The sequence below is a fragment of the Trachypithecus francoisi genome, unplaced genomic scaffold (assembly GCF_009764315.1).
Source record: "Trachypithecus francoisi isolate TF-2019V2 unplaced genomic scaffold, Tfra_2.0 Lachesis_group0, whole genome shotgun sequence".
NCBI lineage: Eukaryota > Metazoa > Chordata > Mammalia > Primates > Cercopithecidae > Trachypithecus > Trachypithecus francoisi.
In genome coordinates, this window is record NW_022681453.1 from 117924303 (window position 1) to 117946167 (window position 21865).

The window sequence follows — 21865 nt, forward strand, 5'->3', positions numbered from 1 at the left end:
CACCCAGTTTATGATATTTTTGTTGCAGCAGCCCAAATGACTGGGACACTGCAGATTCGCCTGCATGGGGCTACCATGAAAAGTCCCTTTCAAAGGACCAGTTTGCCCCTATCCAGAGACTGGGTGGTATTTCTCCAGACACACAGTTTAGGTTATTTTGGTAGGTTTACTAATCCTTACCAAATTATTTTAAAGTGAGGATCTTAAATTATGTTTTGGCAGGAATCAAATATTCAAGTGTAATGGGTTTAATAAATTTAAAAGCTTCTCTTTTAAGATGATGCAATAATTGGCATGAAGTTGAATGCCTGAAATACCTACCAGTGAGGATTTAAATGTTCAATTAAAATGATTTGAGATTTATTGCTTGTGAGGAAGATATTTAAATATGTAAATGAAACTGGCTCCCCACCCTCTCCAGTGTGGGGGTGGCTTCTGCCTGCCTTTCCTCATGCCCTCTAAGGGAGTCTCTCTGCCCCTTGAGGACAAAGGCACTCAAAGGACAGAGCTGGTTGCAGCAGGAAGTCACTAAGGAAACAATGGAGGGCACTGTGGAGATTGCCACTTCCTTCTTGCTCAAAGACAGCAACCCCACCCACCTCAGGGTCTTTGCACTTGCTATTTCTGTAATCTTCATCCAGATGTCTGAGAGACTTGCTCCTGCACTTTCCTTATGAAATTTCTGCTCAAATTTCAAACTATTCTTGATGCCTTCTCTGAAGCAAGAATCCCTTGCTACACACACACACACACACACACACTCCTTACACCCTATTTTATTTTTCTCTATAGTAGCTTCACTATCTGACATGTTAATTATTACTTATTTGTGTATTTTCTGTTTTCTATACTCATTCATAATGCCTGGTCCCTACCAAGTGCTCAAATAAATATTATCATTTTTAAAAAGTATTTAATACCATGGTAAGTATTTTTCATTGTCTCATGAGGCAATTAAGATTTGGCAATATTACTTCAGTTTAATTATTTCCCACTAATATATTTCAGAAATATATATTTTTTAAATCAAAAGAATGTAATTGAAAACAGTAGAGCTTTCAGACAGAGAAATGTATCCAAACTGCAGATCTTTTCTAATGAGCTGTGTCCCCTTGGGTCATTTACCTTAAACTCTGTGTGCTTCAGTTCCCTCATATATAAAACAAGCATAAAAATTCCAACTTTCAGGGTTGTTGTGAGAATGATAAATGAAAAAATTATGATAAATGAAAAAAATTACGATAAATGAGAAAAATTATGGAAAATGTTAAATGAAAAAATTATGATAAATGAAAAAATTAAATCCCTAAGCACATAGTGGGCACCATGCCTCTTTATTTATGCCAGTCATCAGCCACTGTGAATGAAAAGAGCCTAGTAAAGTCAATAAAATGTGAAGTGAAGCCTAATTCACTTTTACAATATGACCTACTTTCTGCTATTTTTGATTCACATGAACAACTGAAGTTGCAAGAAGCTGATTCTGCAAAGACTTCATTAAAAGCATATTCTTTTCTTTTCTTTATGGCTTCCAGCTTTGAGGGATGAGAAAACAGATTGTTCAGTTACAAGCCTCCTTTGAAAGAACCCTGGCACTAATCTTATAGTGCGACTTTGAAAATCTGTGCAATGTCAAAGGTTGTCACAGATGGGGGAAAGGAGGGAGGACCTGAAGGAAAGGGGTTTTTATTTCTACTCAATTATGCAACTTCATTAGGCAGTTCTGACTGTCCTAAATAGATTATTCAGATCTTAACAGTTGAAGGTTTGCAAAAATAAAATTCTGAATGATCTTCTTCCTTCGATAGACCTAGGTATAGGCTCTGTGGAGAAGGCTTAGCTGTGCTGGTTTTCCATTTGGGAAATGTGCTTATTAGATACTGACCCCAAATCAGCCAAGTGTCATTGAGCCTTAGATGGCAAAACAGCTGAAAGAAAAAAATATTTTCAGCTGCTTTGGAATACCTTTGTAAAGGCCATTGTCTTTTCTTTCATAGACTACAGTATTCTTTAACCAAATTAATCTACCTGCTAACAAAGATAGAAGAAGGAAGGCTTATTTTCCCATAAGGCTAAACAAAGATTAATGATAGCCAACCAAATTGTCTCTTAATTTTCTTTTCTTTCTCCCTCTCCAGCTGGCCTTCTAGAGATAGAGTGTATAGATTTTTCTCTTAGCTAAGAACATTAACTTAGAAAGCAGCAGAATACTAATAACAAAAGAGCAGGGGGTTGTTTTGCCTTACACATCCCAGCAATTCTCCCTTATAAGCTGGAAGAGATATAGGGAAATTTTATTGTTGGGGGATTCTTAACTAGGCAGATGGGGAATGCAGGGGCCAAAAACCTTCTTGGGTGAATCTTATATATGATCCTTCTGTTCCCACTATATCCTCCAGTGAGAACCACTACTCTGCCTTTCAAATTATGATTGCAGCAAACCAACTTGTCATGCCATGTGATTCTATTCTTCTCCTACAGACCCCTGAATTAAAATACTCCCAGGGGCCCCACCCAAAGAAGAGTAAATGCCAAGTGAGTGGACGGAACAGGTCCGTTTGACCTCATTTCAAAATATAGGGGGAAAAGACATAGATGGTCCTCCCACAAAATAACACCACCACAAGTTATAGAGGTGCCCATTTCGTTTCTGTGACAAAATTTTCAAATTGAACAATCTAAGCCTTTGAAATCCTGACATTAAAACAAGATTTTGTGATGCTCTGAAACAGCAGCACATGTTCTGATCCCTTGCGGGGTGGGAAGCACTGGGGGTGGTTAATGAGTTCTCACACCCTCTGGTGAACCAGCTCCTTTCATTTCTGAGTGAAGAAATGGGCCCTGACAGTGCCCTACTCCGTAAATTCAGAAACAGGCCACTTTCTACCCCAGATCCACAGCCACTCCCTGGCCCTTTCCTAAAGGATTCCCATTTAGGAATATGGCAAAGAGAGCCCTGTAAATACCAGTTGCTGTCATTTCTTAATATTTTCTGTGATGGCTTGACTCGCTAAAATGACAAGGTTTATTATTTTTAGCTTCCCGCTTTGGTGAGTTGATCAGTCAAAACAAAGTATTAAAATAGCATCTACTTGGTAAATTCAATTTCAGATGACTGCATCTTAAACTCATATGCATTACAGACTCATATAAAACTGACTTATATGGCTAAGGAAGTCTGAGAAGAAATAACTAAATATATAGCTCAAGGAGGAAAGATGAATAATTTCTTTGGTCTCAAATACAAGTCTATTTTGGCATCAAATCCAAAAGCAAGCCTAGGATAAGCAATGGATTCATTTAAATCATTTTAGGACAACTGATTTAAAGAGGGTTTTCTAACGTTCCAGTGTTCCATACAGGCTATGCGAAATGCATGAGATCTCAGTTAAATGTAGGATTTTTAATAAATAAATGATAGTCCAAGTCACACATGCCTTTTTGATAATTGTTTTCTTTGAACACTTCTTTTACAATAAACCTAAATGACTATGAAAAGCTATCTCATGATAATATATGCTAGAGAACCTCATTTTAAATTATTTTTAAAGTAACTTATTCTAATTTTTTAAAGTAATAAAAGTATAGGTGAATCTGGATGAGGTATACTGCAACTCGCTACTATCTTTGCAACTTTTGTATTTAATTTAATGTAAATTACTCCAAAATTAAAGGTTATTTTTTTAAAAAGCAATATTTGTTTTTACTGTAGACTATTTGGAAAAGTATAGAGAAGAAGGAAAATCACCTATGAAAACAGGCATACATATGACTATATCTAACTGTGTATATATGAGTTATACATCCTATCATCTTTTGATCATAATTTCCCCTACCATTAAAAATTCTTCATAAACTTTGTTTTTTTTTTTTTTTTTTGAGACGGAGTCTTGCTCTGTCGCCCGGTCTGGAGTGCAGTGGCCGGATCTCAGCTCACTGCAAGCTCTGCCTCCCGGGTTTACGCCATTCTCCTGCCTCAGCCTCCCGAGTAGCTGGGACCACAGGCGCCCGCCACCTCGCCCGGCTAGTTTTTTGTATTTTTAGTAGAGACGGGGTTTCACCATGTTAGCCAGGATGGTCTCGATCTCCTGACCTCGTGATCCGCCCGTCTCGGCCTCCCAAAGTGCTGGGATTACAGGCTTGAGCCACCGCGCCCAGCCCATAAACTTTGTTTTAAAAGGCCACTTATCATTACATCATATAGCTAGCCCAAAAATTGTTTAATCATTTTCCTACTGTGGAACATTTAACTTGTTTACTGTTTTTGGCTACTGGAATTAGTTTTACAAACAATACAATTGTGCATAAAGCCTTTTCATATTTCCTCAGAGATGGATGAACATTTTTAGACATAGCCAAACTTCTTTCCAGAATATTAACCTTTTCTTAAAGAGCATGCATCACCCAACCTCAGCTCGCAGTGCCGCCATTTATGACAACCTTCCAAAATGGCCAGAACGCTGCCAGCTTCACACACCACAGCACTTCCTGGGAAGAGCCTCAGGACAGAATATCTGCTGTGAGTCAGGGCTGCTATAACCAGAGAAAGGTGTGAGATGTGTAACTGTCTCCAGGTAATCCTTTTGCCAGCCAGCTACCTCCTGATTCAGCTATAACCTGAAGGCCAGGTGCATTCACTCAAACAAAACCCACAGAAATCAGAGGCAGGGTGACTGAGGATAAGAAAGGCTAGACACGTAAAAGAATGATGTGAAATTTAGTTTTTACCAGGAACTGAAGTGTCATATTTGGCCTGAGATTATTTCTAGCAAAGGAAACACAAAGATGCTTGGGTATTATCTATACTAAAACTGGGAAAACCTCAGCTGACCCTAGAAGTTACTTGAAAATTTGGGACATTTTTGTCAGAATGACAGAAAAGCAATATTGGATGGGACTAGGGGGTGGAAATGCTAGAAATCTGTGATATACAGTGAGTGCCATAAAAAGAAAAATCATTTTGCCCCAAATGCCAAAAGCACAGTGATGTTCTTTGATGTTACAGCCACAACTTTTAGGGAAGAGGCCCCAGTTGATGGCCTTCGAACTGTATGCTGCTTGAAAATATTTTGTTTGATCCTAATAGTGGGTGCTTGGGGTGGGAGGGAGTGTCTGTGTGTCTCTTTTTAAATTTTAAATATGAATATTTTGGAACTTCTACATACAATCTAGCTTTTCTAAAAAAAAGAAAAAAGAAAAAAATCCTAACACCTGACAACAGGCTGGGCGCAGTGGTTCATGCCTGTAATCCCAGCACTATGGGAGGCTGAGGCAGGCGGATCACCTGAGGTTAGGAGTTCAAGGCCAGCCTGGCCAACGTGATGAAACCCCTTCTCCACTAAAAAATACAAAAATTAGCCGGACACGGTGGCAGCTGCCTGTAAATCCCAGCTACTCGGGAGGCTGAGGCAGAAGAATCGCTTGAACCTGGGAAGCAGAGGTTGCAGTGAGCCAAGATCGCACCACTGCACTCCAACCTGGGCGGAACACAGATTCAGATGTCTCAAAAAGAGAAAAAAAAAAAAGACCTGACAACACTGGATCCCAATTCCCATGGCAGTAATTGGAAAATGAGGAGTGGCTGTCCCCTTTGGGCTGAGCAAACTGGCCATTTCACTCATGAGAATTACATGCCTGGCCATCAGAGTTTGCAACTCCCATCCTACTACAAGGTCTTTCAAAGATTTTCCCAATTCTCTAGATTCAAGAAATTCCAGCAAGGCTCCAGGTAGTAACCTTTCCCTTTCCCCATCGTGCTCAGCGCTCAGTTACTCCACAGATACAGCACAGAGAGTACCTCCCACCAAAGGCAGTTTTTTTCTCCAACTGCGTATTTGTCTTTTAATCAGCATTTCCTCTCCTTCCCTGGCCAACCATACCAGACAACCCAGGAGTCCTGTTCCAGGAGCCTGGGAGCAAATCTTCAAGTGCCAGTGCCTTGTTTCTTCACCAGCTCTCCCACCACTGTTATCAGCACCCCTTCTAAACAAAAGACTGAGGAGTGGGGAGTGTCAAGTACAGCATTGGGCAGTGGGTGGGGCTGATCACAATGACTGTGCACCACACACCAGGGTGCTTCTCCTAGAACCAATTAAAATGGAAAGAAGGGTTTTAAGAACTGGAAGAAGAATGTGAGATTTGGCTTTTAGGAGAATTACCCCAGTAGCCTGCCTGTTCGCGTTCGCTCTCTCTCGCTTTCTCCTCTCTGTCCACGCACACATACATAATCCTCTGCACTGCGACCGTAGAAATGAGGATATGGAGTGAGTGGAACAGAATGTTGGAAAAGATGCCTGGGAGATGGAGGAGAATGATGGAGAAGAGAAGGCAGCACAGAAAGCAGCTTCCTTGAGGACCGGTGGTCATCAGAGACTTGTGAGGACCTAGAGCTGATTCATGGCCATGCTAGGGCATCCAGCAATGGCTTGCCCTGCCAGTGTCTCAAAAACCTGGCACTCAGGAGCAGCGTGGAGGAGCCTTCTAAAAATAGTCTAGAATCAAGCTACCTTCTGGCTCATTCCATTTTCTTTCTTTTAAAGATTAACTAGCCTTAGGCTGTGCCAAAAAAGACTAAAGGGGGAAAAAAAAGACTCATGAAGTCTTGAACAGGTGCTACTGTTTATTCACCCAAGTCTGACATCACCACATTGTTTCTAGGGACTACAGCAAGTTTCTGGGCTTCAAACACTCCAGTAATTTCCTTAGGGAGAAGCAGAGTATGAAAGGAAAATAGCTTGTATTAAATTTAAAAACCTGAATCCTATATAGTTAATCTTTATAAGTTTTTTTAACCATAAACTGTGCCAATCCCTTTAATGACAGAATCTATTATTCTACTAGCACTCACAACAGATCACTGTCATTTGAAGGCACTTTCAGAGTCTTTGGAGATACAGATAATCAACAATGCATCCTTCCCTCCCCAACTGCCAAAAAAAAAAAAAAATTGTCTCCTCCTGAAAACCAATCACTAGCAGCCTTCTATTAGCTTGGAGCATCTTTTTAATGCAAAGGGGTCTGGAACTAAAAGTGGTCAGGGCAAGGATCTCATTTTATTCATATTTCTATCCCCAGGGATAAGCACAGTGCCTGCTACACTGTTGGCATGCAATAGAATTTTGTTGAAAGCCTGGACAAATAAAAGAAAATGTATAGGTTGTTTATTAATTTAGTAATACAATTTCCAAATTTTCTTTTCTTGTTGAGGTATCATCTATATTAAAATTCACCCATCTTAAATGTACCGTTTGATGAATTTTAACAACTGTATATAGTCATGGAACCACCACCACAGTTAATCCTAACAAGTTGTCTCACACCCCTTTGTTGTCACATCCCCTCCCCATAATCCCAGTTCATTGATCTGCTCTCCATCCCTATAGTTTTGCCGTTTCTGAAATGTGATATTAATGGGATCACAATACATAGCCTTTTGAGACTTGTTTCTTTCACTTAGCATAACAATTTTGGGATTCATTCATGCTGTTGCATGTATCAGTAGTTCATTCATTTTTATTGTTTAGTAGTATTCTGTTATATGGATGTGGCTAGATTTGTTTTTCCATTTTCCATTTGATAAGTATGTAGATCATTTCCCACAATTGGCTAATATAACTAAAGCTCTTACAACCATTCAATACAGATCTTGGTGCTGGCATGTGTTTTATTTCTCCTGGGTAAATACCTCCAAGTAGATTTGCCAGGTCATCTGGTAGGTGTATGAATAACTATAAGAAACTACAAAAGTGCTTTCTAAAGTGGCAGTATCATTTTACATTCCTATCAGTAAGGTATGAATGTTCCAGTTGCTTCATAACATTGGTAACAATTGATATTGTCAGTCTTTTCACTTTTCAACTTTAGTCATACACTGCATTGTGTATCTTGCTGCAATTTTAAATTGCATTTGCCTGATGACTGATGTTGAATATCTTTACATATTCATACAGCCCCTTTACAGGCCAATCATATAGCTTCTTTGGTGAACTGAGTATCTAGTAATGGAAATAAAATCTACATTACTCATTTAAATTTCTCCAACATATTTTGATATCCATTAATAACCTTGTCAAGACTAACAAAATGGGTTTTTGTTTTCCTCCGTTTTCCATGGCAAATTTCCTAAGATGAATTAGACACTTCCTTTACTCCTTAAAGTTAACCATTTCCACACTAACTTAAGGCCTTTTGTTCCAAATATGCTTGATACTGTGCTGTAACAACTGAGCACACTCTTCACCTCCTATCAGTTAACTGCGTGCCTTTGTTTTTTTTGAGACAGAGTCTCGCTCTGTCACCCAGGCTGGAGTGCAGTGGCCGGATCTCAGCTCACTGCAAGCTCTGCCATTCTCCTGCCTCAGCCTCCTGAGTACCTGGGACTACAGGCGCCTGCCACCTCGCCCGGCTAGTTTTTTGTATTTTTTAGTAGAGACGGGGTTTCACCGTGTTAGCCCGGATGGTCTCGATCTCCTGATCTCGTGATCCGCCCATCTCGGCCTCCCAAAGTGCTGGGATTACAGGCTTGAGCCACCGCGCCTGGCCTGCATGCCTTTGTTTTAAAAATTAGGTCTGTGTTTCATGTTCAGTTTTTTTGTCTCCCTCCTCTCTCTCAGGGACTACTATATGCTCTTGTCTCTGTGCCAGTGTAACCTGCTGTACAACCACATAACTCAAACTTTCGTGACATTTTTTTAAAAATAAGCATAAACAGCTCTGAGGAAAGGCCTAACACTGTAAGAACCAAGTCCATAGTCCCCTCTGAGGGACCTGATGACATACATTTTATGGCTTATTTCCAGATCATGGCTCTGCTTGAGAGATAGGCAAAGTCCATTAACAAGTGTCCTTGGGATCAGTGGAAAAAATCCCCACCAGCATTTCCAGGTGCACTAGAAAGTTTTGTGGGTACTTACCAACCAACTCTGATGGATCCCTGAAGGGGCCAATTTTTCCAGTTCCAATTGTGATACCAACTAAATATGATCATGTTTAAGGTCAGCAAAGTGAGGTAGGAGCAGGGTTAGTGCTCCAATGCAGTGCTCTAAAGTAAGACCTCAACTTTCCCTTTTGTTCATTTAACAGCACAGCCCTTTGGCAGGGAGCTTCATGCTCCCTGGAATCCTAGTGGGGATGAGAAACACAAGGGCTCCTTTCCCTGTGGAAGCCTCTGGAATCTGACACAGCTTCACCTCTTCCCCACAGCCTCACCTCTCTAAGCCAGTTTCATGACTATAAAATGAGGATAATGAAGTATGTACTGCCCACTCCAGAGCACTTTGTGCCAACCAAACACAAAAGAGAATGGAAAAGTGTGCTGTGGACTAACAGCACTCCAGGAGATCAACATGATCACAGCTCAAAGGGAAGCCTGGCCACCAGGTACCCATGACAATCTCTTGCCAGGCAGAAAGTTCCTATGAAGAAAAACAAAGACACGAATACCCCTTAGCTCGAAGGAAAGAAGGATAAGAGCCTCCAAGTGAGAACAGAGTGACAGTCTGTGCTGCCTAGACAGAGGAAGTCGCAAGAAGAAGAACAGAAAGCAGGTTTTGAACAAGGAGAAAGCAAAAGACTTCAGATAAGCAAAGATGAGGAAAGGACATGGAGTCCAAATGTTGAATAAAGAAGCAGTAATACTGAGCGCTGTGGGACGCCTGTGTATGTAAATACGGTTTAAACCTGGGCATCCTATTTGGACGGATACGGTTACAATGCCATATTTCATTCTCGAGGTTGGTCAGCAAGACTTTCCATGGAACTTCTGCTCCCTTATTTCCACTTACTGTTCTTTATCCATAAAGACAGATGTGTATTACATATACTTCTTATGTGCTGACTGGATCTTCTGTGATCTCACCTTTCCTAATAGAATATTTATCCAGGCCTGAGTTCCATAGTCAAAGAAGGTAGAAGATAATCTGCTCAAACGAAGTGCCTTGCTATTTCATTCACTTCCAGAAATGTTTTCTCAAGATTACCATGCAAGCAACAGATTGTCAGGAGGCAGAAGGATTTCCAGACTTTGCCCAGAGGGAGTACTACAAATGCCCTCAGGATAAATAGTGCTTCAATGAGCAGAAGCCCAAACAAAATAGGAAACTGATAGAGAACCCTAGCTGTAGATCTTTTTGTCTTATTTTGTCTTATACCACCCTAGCATGAGCAGAAACTGTTCTAACCAGCATTGAAGAATGACGCTATTTAGCAGCTTAATCTAAACTATGTACCTTCGAGTCTCTTAATTTTATCAGGCTCTTCTACGTGGACCTGTATTTCGGTAATTATAATGGTAATGTGGATTGCGGGAAGATATCTTCCTCTTGTGGCTCACCCCTCCAAGTCTTTCACTTCCAATCAACCAACAATTTTTAATAAGTTTATGTTAATCCTTCCACTCTTTATTGCCTCATTTCTAAACTAGAGAAGCCCTCATTTCAGTAACAACAACAAAAAAGTGAGATGTATAGGTGTGTGTGCGTACATAAAATCCCATCTTCCTTATGAAAGTATTTTTTCCCAGTTTTCTAGGGTCATGATATTAAGAAAGCTGAACCTCACCACAAAATGTGTAATATGTTAGTAATATCCCCCAAAAGCCATACATTGAACATTGCTTTTATTAGCTAAAATTTATTGAATGCTTACGATGTGTGATAAGAAATGTGCTTAACTTTTTTTTTTCTTTTGGAGACAGTGTCTCGGCTTTGTTACCCAGGCTGGAGTGCAGTGGCATGATCTCAGCTCACTGCAACCTCTGCCTCCTAGGTTCAAGCGATTCTCGTTCCTCAGCCTCCCGAGTCACTGGGACTATAGGCATGCACCACTGTGCTCAGCTAATTTTTGTTTTTTGTTAGTAGAGACGGGATTTCATCATGTTACCCAATGGAACTCCTGAGCTCAGGCAATTCACTTGGCTTGGCCTCCCAAAGTGCTGGGATTACAGGCATCAACCACCATGCCCGGCCCTAAGTGCGCTTAACGCTTTATAGGATATTGCCTAACAACCCTACAGTGCAGGAGGTACTATTATTAGCCCAATTTACAGTTGAGGAAACTGAAGACAGAGAATAGAAGAGCTAACATTTGAATCTAGGACCATCTGATTCTGCCCAAGCTCATAATGACTATGCTACATCAATTAGTATTATTTTTTCTCTCCCATGCCTTCCCCATGATGTTCATCTTTCTTTTCTCCTAAATTCATGCATTCCTTTAACAAATCTTTATTAACAATCTAATATAATACATGCTAGTCAGAGAGCTAAATGCATACTTCTGGTTTCTCCATTTCACTCATTGGCACTAAGTTACCATCTCCTACAACCAGGTATAAGAATTCAGGTGCCAGCCTTAAACTTGCCATGTGTGGGCTGAGGCAAATCTTCACTGTTTGGACTAATATGGCATTAGGCCAGAAAGATGCACTTGTAGGCTCTACTCTGAGACTCAGTAAGTCATCCTTGCCATGAGTTTGACTCAAGCCACCTGCCCACTCTGATATTCAGCTCAGTTCATTAGAGAAGCCAGTGCTGATCACTGCCCTCTGCCTTGTTCCCTTTACCTGAGTCTATCTTGAATACACTCAATATCCAGTTCCTCTAGAACCAGAACGCCACCTCATTTTTGTCAGTCCCCATCCATGGAAGCTTTTCCTCATTAGAATGTACATTCCATGGGGGCAGGGATCTGCATCTGTTTATGGAAGTATCTCAAGCTCGCGGCACAGTGCTGGCACACAGTAGGCCCTCGATAATGTTTGCGAGTTGAACAGAGGTCCTTCCGCTGAATCCCAGGCTGGCTGATGGCCATGCTGCTTCTCGCTAGACTTCCTCCCTCTTTTCTCAGTCTTAAGACATCTAAGCAGACTTCTTGGGAAACTCCACAAGCTCTCTGGATGTCCTGATGCCAAGTGCTACCAGAATCCGGTCTGTTGCTGTAATTTTCAGACTGTGTGCCTTGGCCGCCAGACAAGGCCTTCTGGCAGCACCTGCAAGGTGTGTTTGTTGGCATACACCAGCTCATGGGCCGGTTTCCAGCCCCTCCCAGCCTGCCTCTGCCTTATTAGGCTGTGTTAATTGGTTTGAGCCTAGTTATATCTAGAAATAGTGTCTATATAATTATATACACAAATTATGAAAAATTCATAGAGATTTATGTTCAAAGATGTAACAGCAAGAAATTGGAATGCATAATAAAACTGTCATGTAAAGGACAGTAGATACATACAATCTACTTTGATTCTACCATTAAAATATTCTAAAGAATACTTGATGACACGAAGAATGCTAGTATTTTTAAAGTTACAATACTTTACATGAAGTATGATCCTAACTACGGGAATACATATTTTTAAGAAAAAGGCCAGCAATAGTCTGTAGGCAGTTGGACTATGAGTGATTAAGGATTTTCATTTTCACTTTTCTGCATATTTCTACATTTCCACAATAAGCATGCATTACTTTTATAATGTAAATGAGTATAATATTGTAAACCAGTTCTAAAGCAGATATGACAGTCCCTTGACAATACTTAGTCCAAACATCTCAGCCATTGAGATGTGAATTACTAACCTGTGATTATCAGTAAACCGAATACATAAACAGGATGAGTGCAATTTGAATTTTAATTTACTCCCATTTCAAGCTAGTGAACAGATCTACAGACTAAAGTAGGGTACTGGCCGGGCGCGGTGGCTCAAGCCTGTAATCCCAGCACTTTGGGAGGCCGAGGCGGGCGGATCACGAGGTCAGGAGATTGAGACCATCCTGGCTAACACGGTGAAACCCCGTCTCTACTAAAAATACAAAAAAAAAACTAGCCGGGCGCGGTGGCGGGCGCCTGTAGTCCCAGCTACTCGGAGGCTGAGGCGGGAGAATGGCGGGAACCCGGGAGGCGGAGCTTGCAGTGAGCCGAGATCGCGCCACTGCACTCCAGCCTGGGCGACACAGCGAGACTCCGTCTCAAAAAAAAAAAAAAAATAAAGTAGGGTACTGCCTGATCCCATGGCACATAACTCAAGTCTTCGGAAGTGCCCTGCGTCGTGCCTTGTTAATTATACTTACTCAGGGACTTTACTTATTTCTCCCACAAGGCTACCTATCAGCTAGCTTTCTAAGGATATTCTTTTAGTGCCTAACACAGAACTCTGTGTTTAAATGGTGTAGCACAAATGCCTATGGAGCAAGTTAATTTTTGGAGTGTACCAAATTGATTTCAAAGCAGTCAGCTTCTTCCAAAGTTGTCCTGGAAAACAGAAAAACAAGAAAAAAAAAAAAAACAGGCCGTCCAATTGAAACAATGTCTCAATCTCTTCTGTGGTGGAAAAGTCACTCCTCTGTCTATTTCAACACAATGACCTGAAGACTCTTGGTATTTGGGAGGGGGGAAAAAAAGCCTACAAATTTGGAAATAAGTAAGCTGTTCTCCTCTAAGAACAAAATTCTGAAAGGATGGAAGAAGAGGGCTATTGGAGAGGCAGCTAGGGGTGACTGAAGTATCTCAGTAGTTCAGTTTATCAAGCTCAGAGAATAGGCTCAGACACTTAATGTTGGCTATGCCATGGTGATTTCAGTAGACTTCCTTCATTATAACCTCACCCTTGACAACCACAATCCCACACCCCATTCAAACATTCCCTGTTCACTAACTAGTGACTGACATTCCACAGTGCAGTGGACAGTCTTTTTGGAAATGTTTCTCAAAATAGGTTAGGTGAATGAATATTTTAGTTGCTATTTGGATTAACATTTCTATTTAATAAATATGTATTGATTTTAATATTCATTAGAAAGTATATAACAGACTACAAAACCATGAACTTATGGCTATTAATGCAGTTGTAAATGGGACAAAAACAGTTGATTTAAATAAAACTATTTTGTTAGTATAGTACAAGTACCTCTATCAAACCCACTACAATATATACTTAAGAATCATATATTTCGGCCTGGGCACAGTGATTCACACCTGTAATCCCAGCACTTTGGGAGGCCGAGACAGGTGGATCACTTTAGGTTAGGTGATCGAGACCAGACTGGCTAACATGGTGAAACCCCTTCTCTACTAAAAATACAAAAATTAGCCGGGTGTGGTGGCACAGGCTGTAACCTCAGCTATCTGGGAGGCTGAGGCAGGAGAATCACTTGAACCCAGGAGGCAAAGGTTTCAGTGAACCAAGATTGCACCACTGCATTCCAGCCTGGGCAACAGAGTGAGACGCTGTAAAAAAAAAAAAAAAAAAAAAAAATATATATATATATATATATAGAGAGAGAGAGAGAGAGAGAGAGAACTATATGTAAATTTCACCTCAGTTTTTGTTTTTTAAGATAACATAGTACAAGTGCTGTGCAGATGCGGCAGAAAGTCCAAGGCATTATGTGGAAACAAAAGCCTAAAAAATAATGTGATCATTTTATGAACATTCACTAAATACATACCCTGTATCAAGCACTGTTCTAGGCAGTGGTAATAGCCTAGTCTTTATCTTTATGGCAGTTACAATCTAATAGGAGAGAAGCTTCACTCGAAAATAATCCATATGTTCATTCCAGCTCACCAAGCACTGTTGAATCCACCATCTTATTTGATCCCAACAGGGAACCCCTGAAGTTGGCAGAGCTATTGCTAGAAGTTTACAAAAATGGACCCAGTGTACAGCAAGCCCTATACCCCATCCCAAAGTAATATCCATGTATTTTCAAGATTTTTTACATTTCTATTATTAAGAAGACCAACCATCTTGGTTTAAAGTAACTTTGTTAATGTTTTGCTGTGGAACAACATATAGTAATTTAAATATAACCAAAAGATCCATTGAGTTTGATCTCTTTATGTTAGCATTCATATAAATTATGAAGACTAGATCTGAAACTATAAAGCTTTTAAATTTGTCAAACTTTAGTGTGCATGGAAATTACCTGGAGGGTTTGTTACCCACAAACTGCTGGGTCCCCATCCCGCAGTCTCCAATTCTCTAGGTCTAAAGTGGGATCAGATAATTTGCATATCTAACAAGTTCCCAGCTGATGCTGATGTTGGTGGTCCCAAGAACATATTTTGAGAACCACTGGTCTAGATAAAATTGTGAAACAACTCGAGTCTCAGTAGCTCAAAAGAGTTTTGTTTACTCAGTAGGAATACATGTTCTCCACAGGTTGGCAGAAAGGCTTTGCTTGTTGCAATCACTCAGAAATCAGCACTCTCAAGCACCTTATGGTACCAGAAAATGAGGATTCCTTTAACAAAAAGAAAAAAAAAAAAAGAGGGAGGTGTCTTTGTGGCAAAGGGACACAGCAGACGACTGAGAGTTTCCAATGATCAAAGCTGGAAAAATCTGAGCAACAAAATACATAAGGTTGTATTCGAATATAATCCAACATACAAAATAAAATACACATGAATCCATATTGATATGAATAAATGACTGAATAAATGGGGCAGTAAAGACAAATCTCCTATGCAGAAGAATTCAAATAATGTATGCAGTTACTCTACACTTGATATGGTTTGACTGTGTCCCCACCCAAATCTCCTATTGAATTGTAGCTCCCATAATCCCCTCATGTCATGGGAGACCGAGTGGGAGGTAACTGAATCATGGGTGTTGGTTTTTCCCATGCTGTTCTTGTAATAGTGAATAAGTCTCATGAGATCTGATGGTTTTATAAAGGACAGTTCCCCTGCACATGCTCTCTTGCCTGCTGCCATGTAAGACGTGCCTTTGCTCCTCCTTTGCCTTCCACCATAATCATGAGGCCCTGCCCAGCCACATGGAAGTGTGAGTCCATTAAACCTCTTTTTCTTTATAAATTACCCATCTCAGGTATATTTTCAGAGCAATATGAAAATGGACTAATACAACCCTCAAGGTATAGTCTAACTCCCCACTTCTTAGTTGTAGGCTGGGCATAGAGACCTTCCAAAGAGTACAGCATGGAGAGGGGCGAGTCCATTTACAGTAGAGAAACCTGACAGTCACTGCTGCATCAGCCTCAACAGGGATAACTCATTTTGATAGTATGTTACCTCAATATGATGTAATGAAAATGAGACTAAACTAGTGAAATCCCAATAAAATGAGACTAAACTAGTGACATCTCAATAAAGTATCAATCTTATTTATAATTCAAAAACAAAACACCAAGGCTCCCTGAGCAGCCACCATCTCTCAGGTTGTTGGTCACCTTCACTGGGGAAAGAGAAACCTGAAGGATCTGGCACCAGTAATTAAATACTCCATTCCATTACTTTCACTCACAACTCATTGGCCATCACTAGTCACCTGGTCCCTTCCACAAGGGGACATGGACATGTGTTCCCACCATGTGCCCAGGATTGAGGGAGTACAGAACTATTTGTTGAACAGTACTAATGACTGCCACAGCACCTGCTTGCAAGTCTTTGAAACAGAACGTTGGTTCACTTATGCTGTTCTACAGATTCTCTGGAGTCAACCTCTAGGTGAATGGGCATTGAGACCAAGCCTGCTGCATGGTTTCCAGGCAGAGATTATTCATACCACATCTCATATTTTCCTGCTTCTCAAAGTGCCTCTAGGGTTATATATCCTAATGGAGAATTCTAGTCTTTCTTCTCCAATGATTCTTTTGATTTATCTCCAAATCACTGTACCATCACAACCAAGTAGGTTATTATTAATGAGGTGTTTGGTGGTTTACCCAAAAGGCATAAATGAGTTTAGATGCCTCACTCACTTGTTTCAGCAAAACAAAAGGGGGAATCCCTTCCTTATATGACTCTGCTCAACCAACTTACAAACCAAGCCTTTGACAATCTGGTCTGAGCAGAAATCAACATTTCAAACTGAATGTGTTTCCTCCCTCCTTCCCATTGCTCAACTTGGTTCTTAAATTTTGTCTCTTCCTAGAAAGTTTGATTTTCTCATCTTTTCTATGCCTCCCCAAAAGAGTAAAAAAACAAATAAATAATTTTCCTTTAAAGTCCATCCCATATCTTGCCCCTGTTTGCATTTCTCTTTACATGATTGCAGCACAGCTTTAGTTTTCATTTTATGTTCACATTTCTGGGAGTTACAAACATCTGACCCTCCGTGGGCAATTTTGGTTACCTCTTCCCAAAGGACATGATTTGACCTTGAGATTGCCTGCAAACTCCAAATATTCTTTACATTTTTTATAGGCTATTGAACAACCACAAGAATGTCTTGCTTCTATGTAGGGGTTCTGAGGTGATAGTAGGCATGATGGTAGTAGCAGTGGGGTGTGTCTGTTTTCATTTTCCTTTTTCTCCTAATGTAGCGCTTTTAATGAACAGATACATTATGGTCACTCAGATTTGGAAAGCTGTATTACTATCACACAGGAAAGGTACTAATGACCTTATTTCAGCTAAGTATTATGTGACCAGACCTTCCTACGTATTTTGCACAGCTCAGAATTGTGAAAGTGGCAGGCTAAGTTTTGTAAACATTGCTGCAAAATATAATCGCACCAAGATGGAACAGTGCTTAACCCACTAAGTGTACTCTTCTTAAATTACCTCTTTTTACAACATTACAAAATTCTCGTTTTTCTTAACTGACTCCTCCTGCTTGAAACCATCCCCATTTAATAGCAACAAATTCCCTAAGATGGTTTTGAATTTTTAGCCTTGCCAAAATTATAGATACTATTTTCTGGAGTGAGAATATTTAACTCTCTGTATATTTGCAACACCGTTCTCATAAGGACTAAATGATTTAGAAGCTGCCAAGATTAATAACTCATTTGTATATATATCATCTACTTTGGCCCAGGCTCCAACACTATCAACACTTACCCTAAATTGATGTTCCCTATCCTTTATAAGAGATAAAGAATTCATCTCATGGCCTAGAGCACACAGTGACGTCTATGGTCTCAACTGATGTGAATCAACCCTCTCAGGGTTAGGAATCTCTTAATTGTGTACTTGTTATTCAACACAACTACTGCTTCCATTTGATTTCTTCCCCCTTTTACTTACTCAGATGATTTTCATTCTTACCTCACTCATCAACTTGTCAGTTAGAGAACAGGAGCTATTTCCTTTTTTGTTTGGGATTCTGGCTGCAACCCAGGCACCATTTTCCAAGTAATTAATGAGCCCTGCAATGTCCTGGCTTGTGACCACCAGTCTCTTCCTTCGTTATATTACATCTTGCCTGGAGAAGGACTCAGTGCAAGAGCAGGCAATAGGCTGCCACTGAACAAAGAGCAAGCTGTTATTTTTAGGTGAAAACATCCTGAGTTTTTTTTTTTTTTTTTTTTTTTTTTACTTTTGCCACATGGCAACATAGGTGTTGGTAGTTAAATCTTAGGCTCACAAAAAAAGCCCCGGAAGCAGAAGTATCTATGATTATGGATTTCTAATAGACAGTCAAGAGCTGAAATGGAGCATACAATCTCTTAGGGTAGGAACTCGACCTTCACCCTCACCCTCACCCCTAGGCTATTTACACCACCATCAGCAATGAGAGAAAAAATACGAGAGAACTCAGTTCTTGGTGAAGGGCAAGAAGAGGTCAAAAGGTGAAAATGGACTTTTCCCCCTTCCTTATTCCTTAGGTGCAAGGGAATAAAATAGTAAGCTTTTCTTCATTATGATCATTCATGCATTCAAAGTATATGCTTTTAGTATCATCTAGTTGCTTTAACATTGTTTTAGGTGCTAAGGATGGAGTACTCAACAAAAACAGAATCTTTATTTATCTACAAGGGACAGTCTAGTGAAAAGAGACTGAAGTGAACAAATGAATGAATGATGAATGGATGGATGATATATGGTGATGAACGCTATGGGGAAAAAATTAAGCATGGTAAGGGGAACAGGGAACGGAGGGTCGAGAGAGTGGGGTGTTATTTTCTATAAGGTGGTCAGGGAAGGCCTAATAAAATGACATTTGAGTAGAGACCTGGAGGAAGTGAAGAACAAGCAACAGCGGTGTCTGGAGGAGAGGATCACAGGCAGATGAAACAGCAGGAAGGAGGACACTGCAGTCAGACCATGCTTGGCATGATTGATCATTAATTACTCTAAAAGCTTAACAATCTATGCAGAATTGAGTCACTGTAGATAAATACCTTCTTAAGTCTCCACACTGATTTTATAATTTTTGAAGAAAAATCACTGAAACTGTATTATGTAACCTTGTGACCTATTAAAGATATGATCCATAATTAAATATTTTCTAATGACTTGGATAAGTATCATTCCTTATTCATATACACATTGCACATGTCATCCTTGCACTGCACTCTACTTATTCTTTTAATTATTGAGCATCCAGTCTTTGGTAGGTCTGTGCTAGTTACTGGGAATACTGTGGTGAGCAAAGTAAACAAGTCTCTGGCCTCATGGAGCTTATAGTCTGATAAAGATATTATTCAACCAATATGTATCACTATAATCTGAGTTTAGCACCCCAGCAGAATGTGCTGGGGGTATGAGAGCCCAAACAGGGCTGGGATATTCTGGAGGATGAAGAAGGGTTTTGTGAGAAAATGACATAGAGTAAATAGCAGGAGAAAAACATTCCAGGAAGCAGGAATGTGCAAAGGTCTTGAGGCAGGAGGAAGCAAATTAGGTTTTTTGTATAAAGAGAAAGCAGTATGTCTGGATCCCAGAGAATGAGAAAGAACAGCACTAGACAAGAAGGTTGTGTTCAGATCATCCTGGGCCCTGGAGGCTAAGTTTAGTCTTGATCACATGAGAAATCATCCAAAAGGTTTTAAACAGGAGAGAAACATGATCAAATAAGCATTTTAATATGACTTCACTGGCTGCACAGTGGGAATGCAAGGACTGCAAGGATAACATCAAGGGACAGTCCTGCAGGTGTTCATATGAGAGATGTGCAATGCCTGTGCTAGGACAGTGGTGGCAGAGAAAGAAAACAGAAGAGAGAAATCAGGAACCATTTAGGAAATAGGATCAGCTGGGCTTGGTGATGGAATTCAGGAGATGATGTCATGGGTGACTCCTAGTTGGTTCTTAAGAGTTGTAATAATGCCCTTCACTTACTGGTTCATCTGCTGAAAAAAAAAAGAAAAAAAAATGACAAAACCCTAGCTCAGGCACCAAACACATAGAGCACACTCTCTTCTCTTTGACAGCCAAGAGAGTTCTAAGTAGCATCTGGATCCCTGGTATACAAGTCCTAAGTGCCTGCAGAGCAGCTGGCCCTCAGCTGAGAGGTACCTATCACACACACACACACACACACACACACACACACACAGAGAGAGAGAGAGAGAGAGAGAAGCCAACAGGCTACATCAGACTCAGGCTAAATGAGCTAGCCCAAATGACTTCTTCTATTTCAACTCCACTATCACTGCATTTAGCTGGTCACACCTACAAAGCAATCAGCAAACTGGGTGACTCATTAGGATTTTCTTTTCAAGAGAGCAAAGAACCTAAATAAAGATCCTTGAATTTAGCGTACAATACCCAGGAGTCATCTGAGCAGCAGCAATTTGGGGGAACTTCAAGTGTGGCATTTAGGTTTGAGAGGGGAAGTTAGAAATCAGAGAACTGATCTCACAAACAAAAAGCTTTTATAATAGCCTGTCCTAGATAAGACAGTAATGAGAGGACAAAAGGGGAAAGCCATCCTCCTCTTAATACCAAGGAAACCTAGGGAAGTGACTTCTTAAAAAGGAGGTAAAAGCAGCAGTTTTAGTCACTCATCAAGAGTGACTGTTCTTCCTCTTTGCTAGAAATAGCTAAGAGAGTGTAAATCACTCATTAGGCCCTAAGAAAAGAAGACTTATAAATGAGCTTGAAACCAAATAGTGCTGTGTAGATTCTTCTACTATCTTCTACAGAATCTGCATGGACTTATTCACTGTTAGGGTCGTCTGTGCATGGTAACCACAGTGCTAGGATGATATCTATAGTTTGTTTTTGACAATAAGTAAATCCATTATAAACCCAGTTTCTTCTCTTGAGCACAAGTTTAAAAGGAAAAAAAGAAAGCTTTTCTACTTTTACATGCCTTATGCCTGTGCTTCCAAACCAGAGCACAAGTACTCCCTGGGGCACTCAGCACTATGCCAAGTATTACGGCAGCAGGAAACCATAGATTTTGTTTAAGTCAACCTTTCTACAGTAATTTTATTAACATAATTTTAAGTTGATGCAACAATGATTATCTTGTGGCATAAAGAGAATCCATCTGAATTTTAAGGATGAAACAGAAGATTTCAAATACATTTCATTTTTGTGGTTTCCACACCACCGAGTGAAGCCTCTAGATCTCTTGATGGGGATGGGGTGGTTACAGGCCAAAGAATGTATCCATTAGATGCAGACAGCACAGGGCCTAGAGCCTACAATACTTTTTGCAGCCAACAAAAAAAATTCTTATTTTAAAATTAGAAGATGAAAACTAATTATTAGGCCAAAGAAAATGTTTTAATATATAATATTTGTCTTACACCAAAGAGGTTATAAAACCTAATTTTTAACTTTTTGTTGTTTTATTTTTCTTGGAGAAAGGGGCCCACAGAGGTGAAAGTGTGGAGGGCCTATGAAAGTCATTCTATAGCACTGGGTAGTGAGTCCTTCTCCTCTGCTAAGCCTCAAACACAAACGTGTTATTTCTTAATAGTGGTCCAAATACCACCATGATTTAGTGAGACAAGAGCAAATATTTTAACTTTAAAAGTATGTACTATATTTTTAAATGTAGCTGAAAATATTGAGTTTCTCATTTACGGTAGCAATGAATTTTTTCCTGAAAAATTTAAGTAAATAAAATACCTTCATGAAAAATATTAAGCAAAAAAACTACAAGTTCTAGGATGAACTTGGGGAAAAAAAAAAAAGAGGATGGTATGGCTGAATGGCTGAAAACTAGTGA

General features: G+C 40.0%; 1 protein-coding gene across 6 annotated transcripts in view; it reads right to left on the reverse strand.

Moving 5' to 3' along the window:
• Nucleotides 1-21865, reverse strand: part of TNIK (TRAF2 and NCK interacting kinase) — a 413713-nt gene that overhangs the window by 268048 nt on the left and 123800 nt on the right. For 2 of the 6 annotated variants that reach the window (XM_033211704.1, XM_033211705.1), the window contains exon 4: nucleotides 13203-13242. The exons of the other annotated variants lie outside the window; for them this stretch is intronic. In XM_033211704.1, coding sequence (XP_033067595.1) covers nucleotides 13203-13242 — 40 coding nt within the window. The remainder of the gene's footprint in view (nucleotides 1-13202; nucleotides 13243-21865) is intronic. 6 annotated transcript variants of the gene reach the window in all.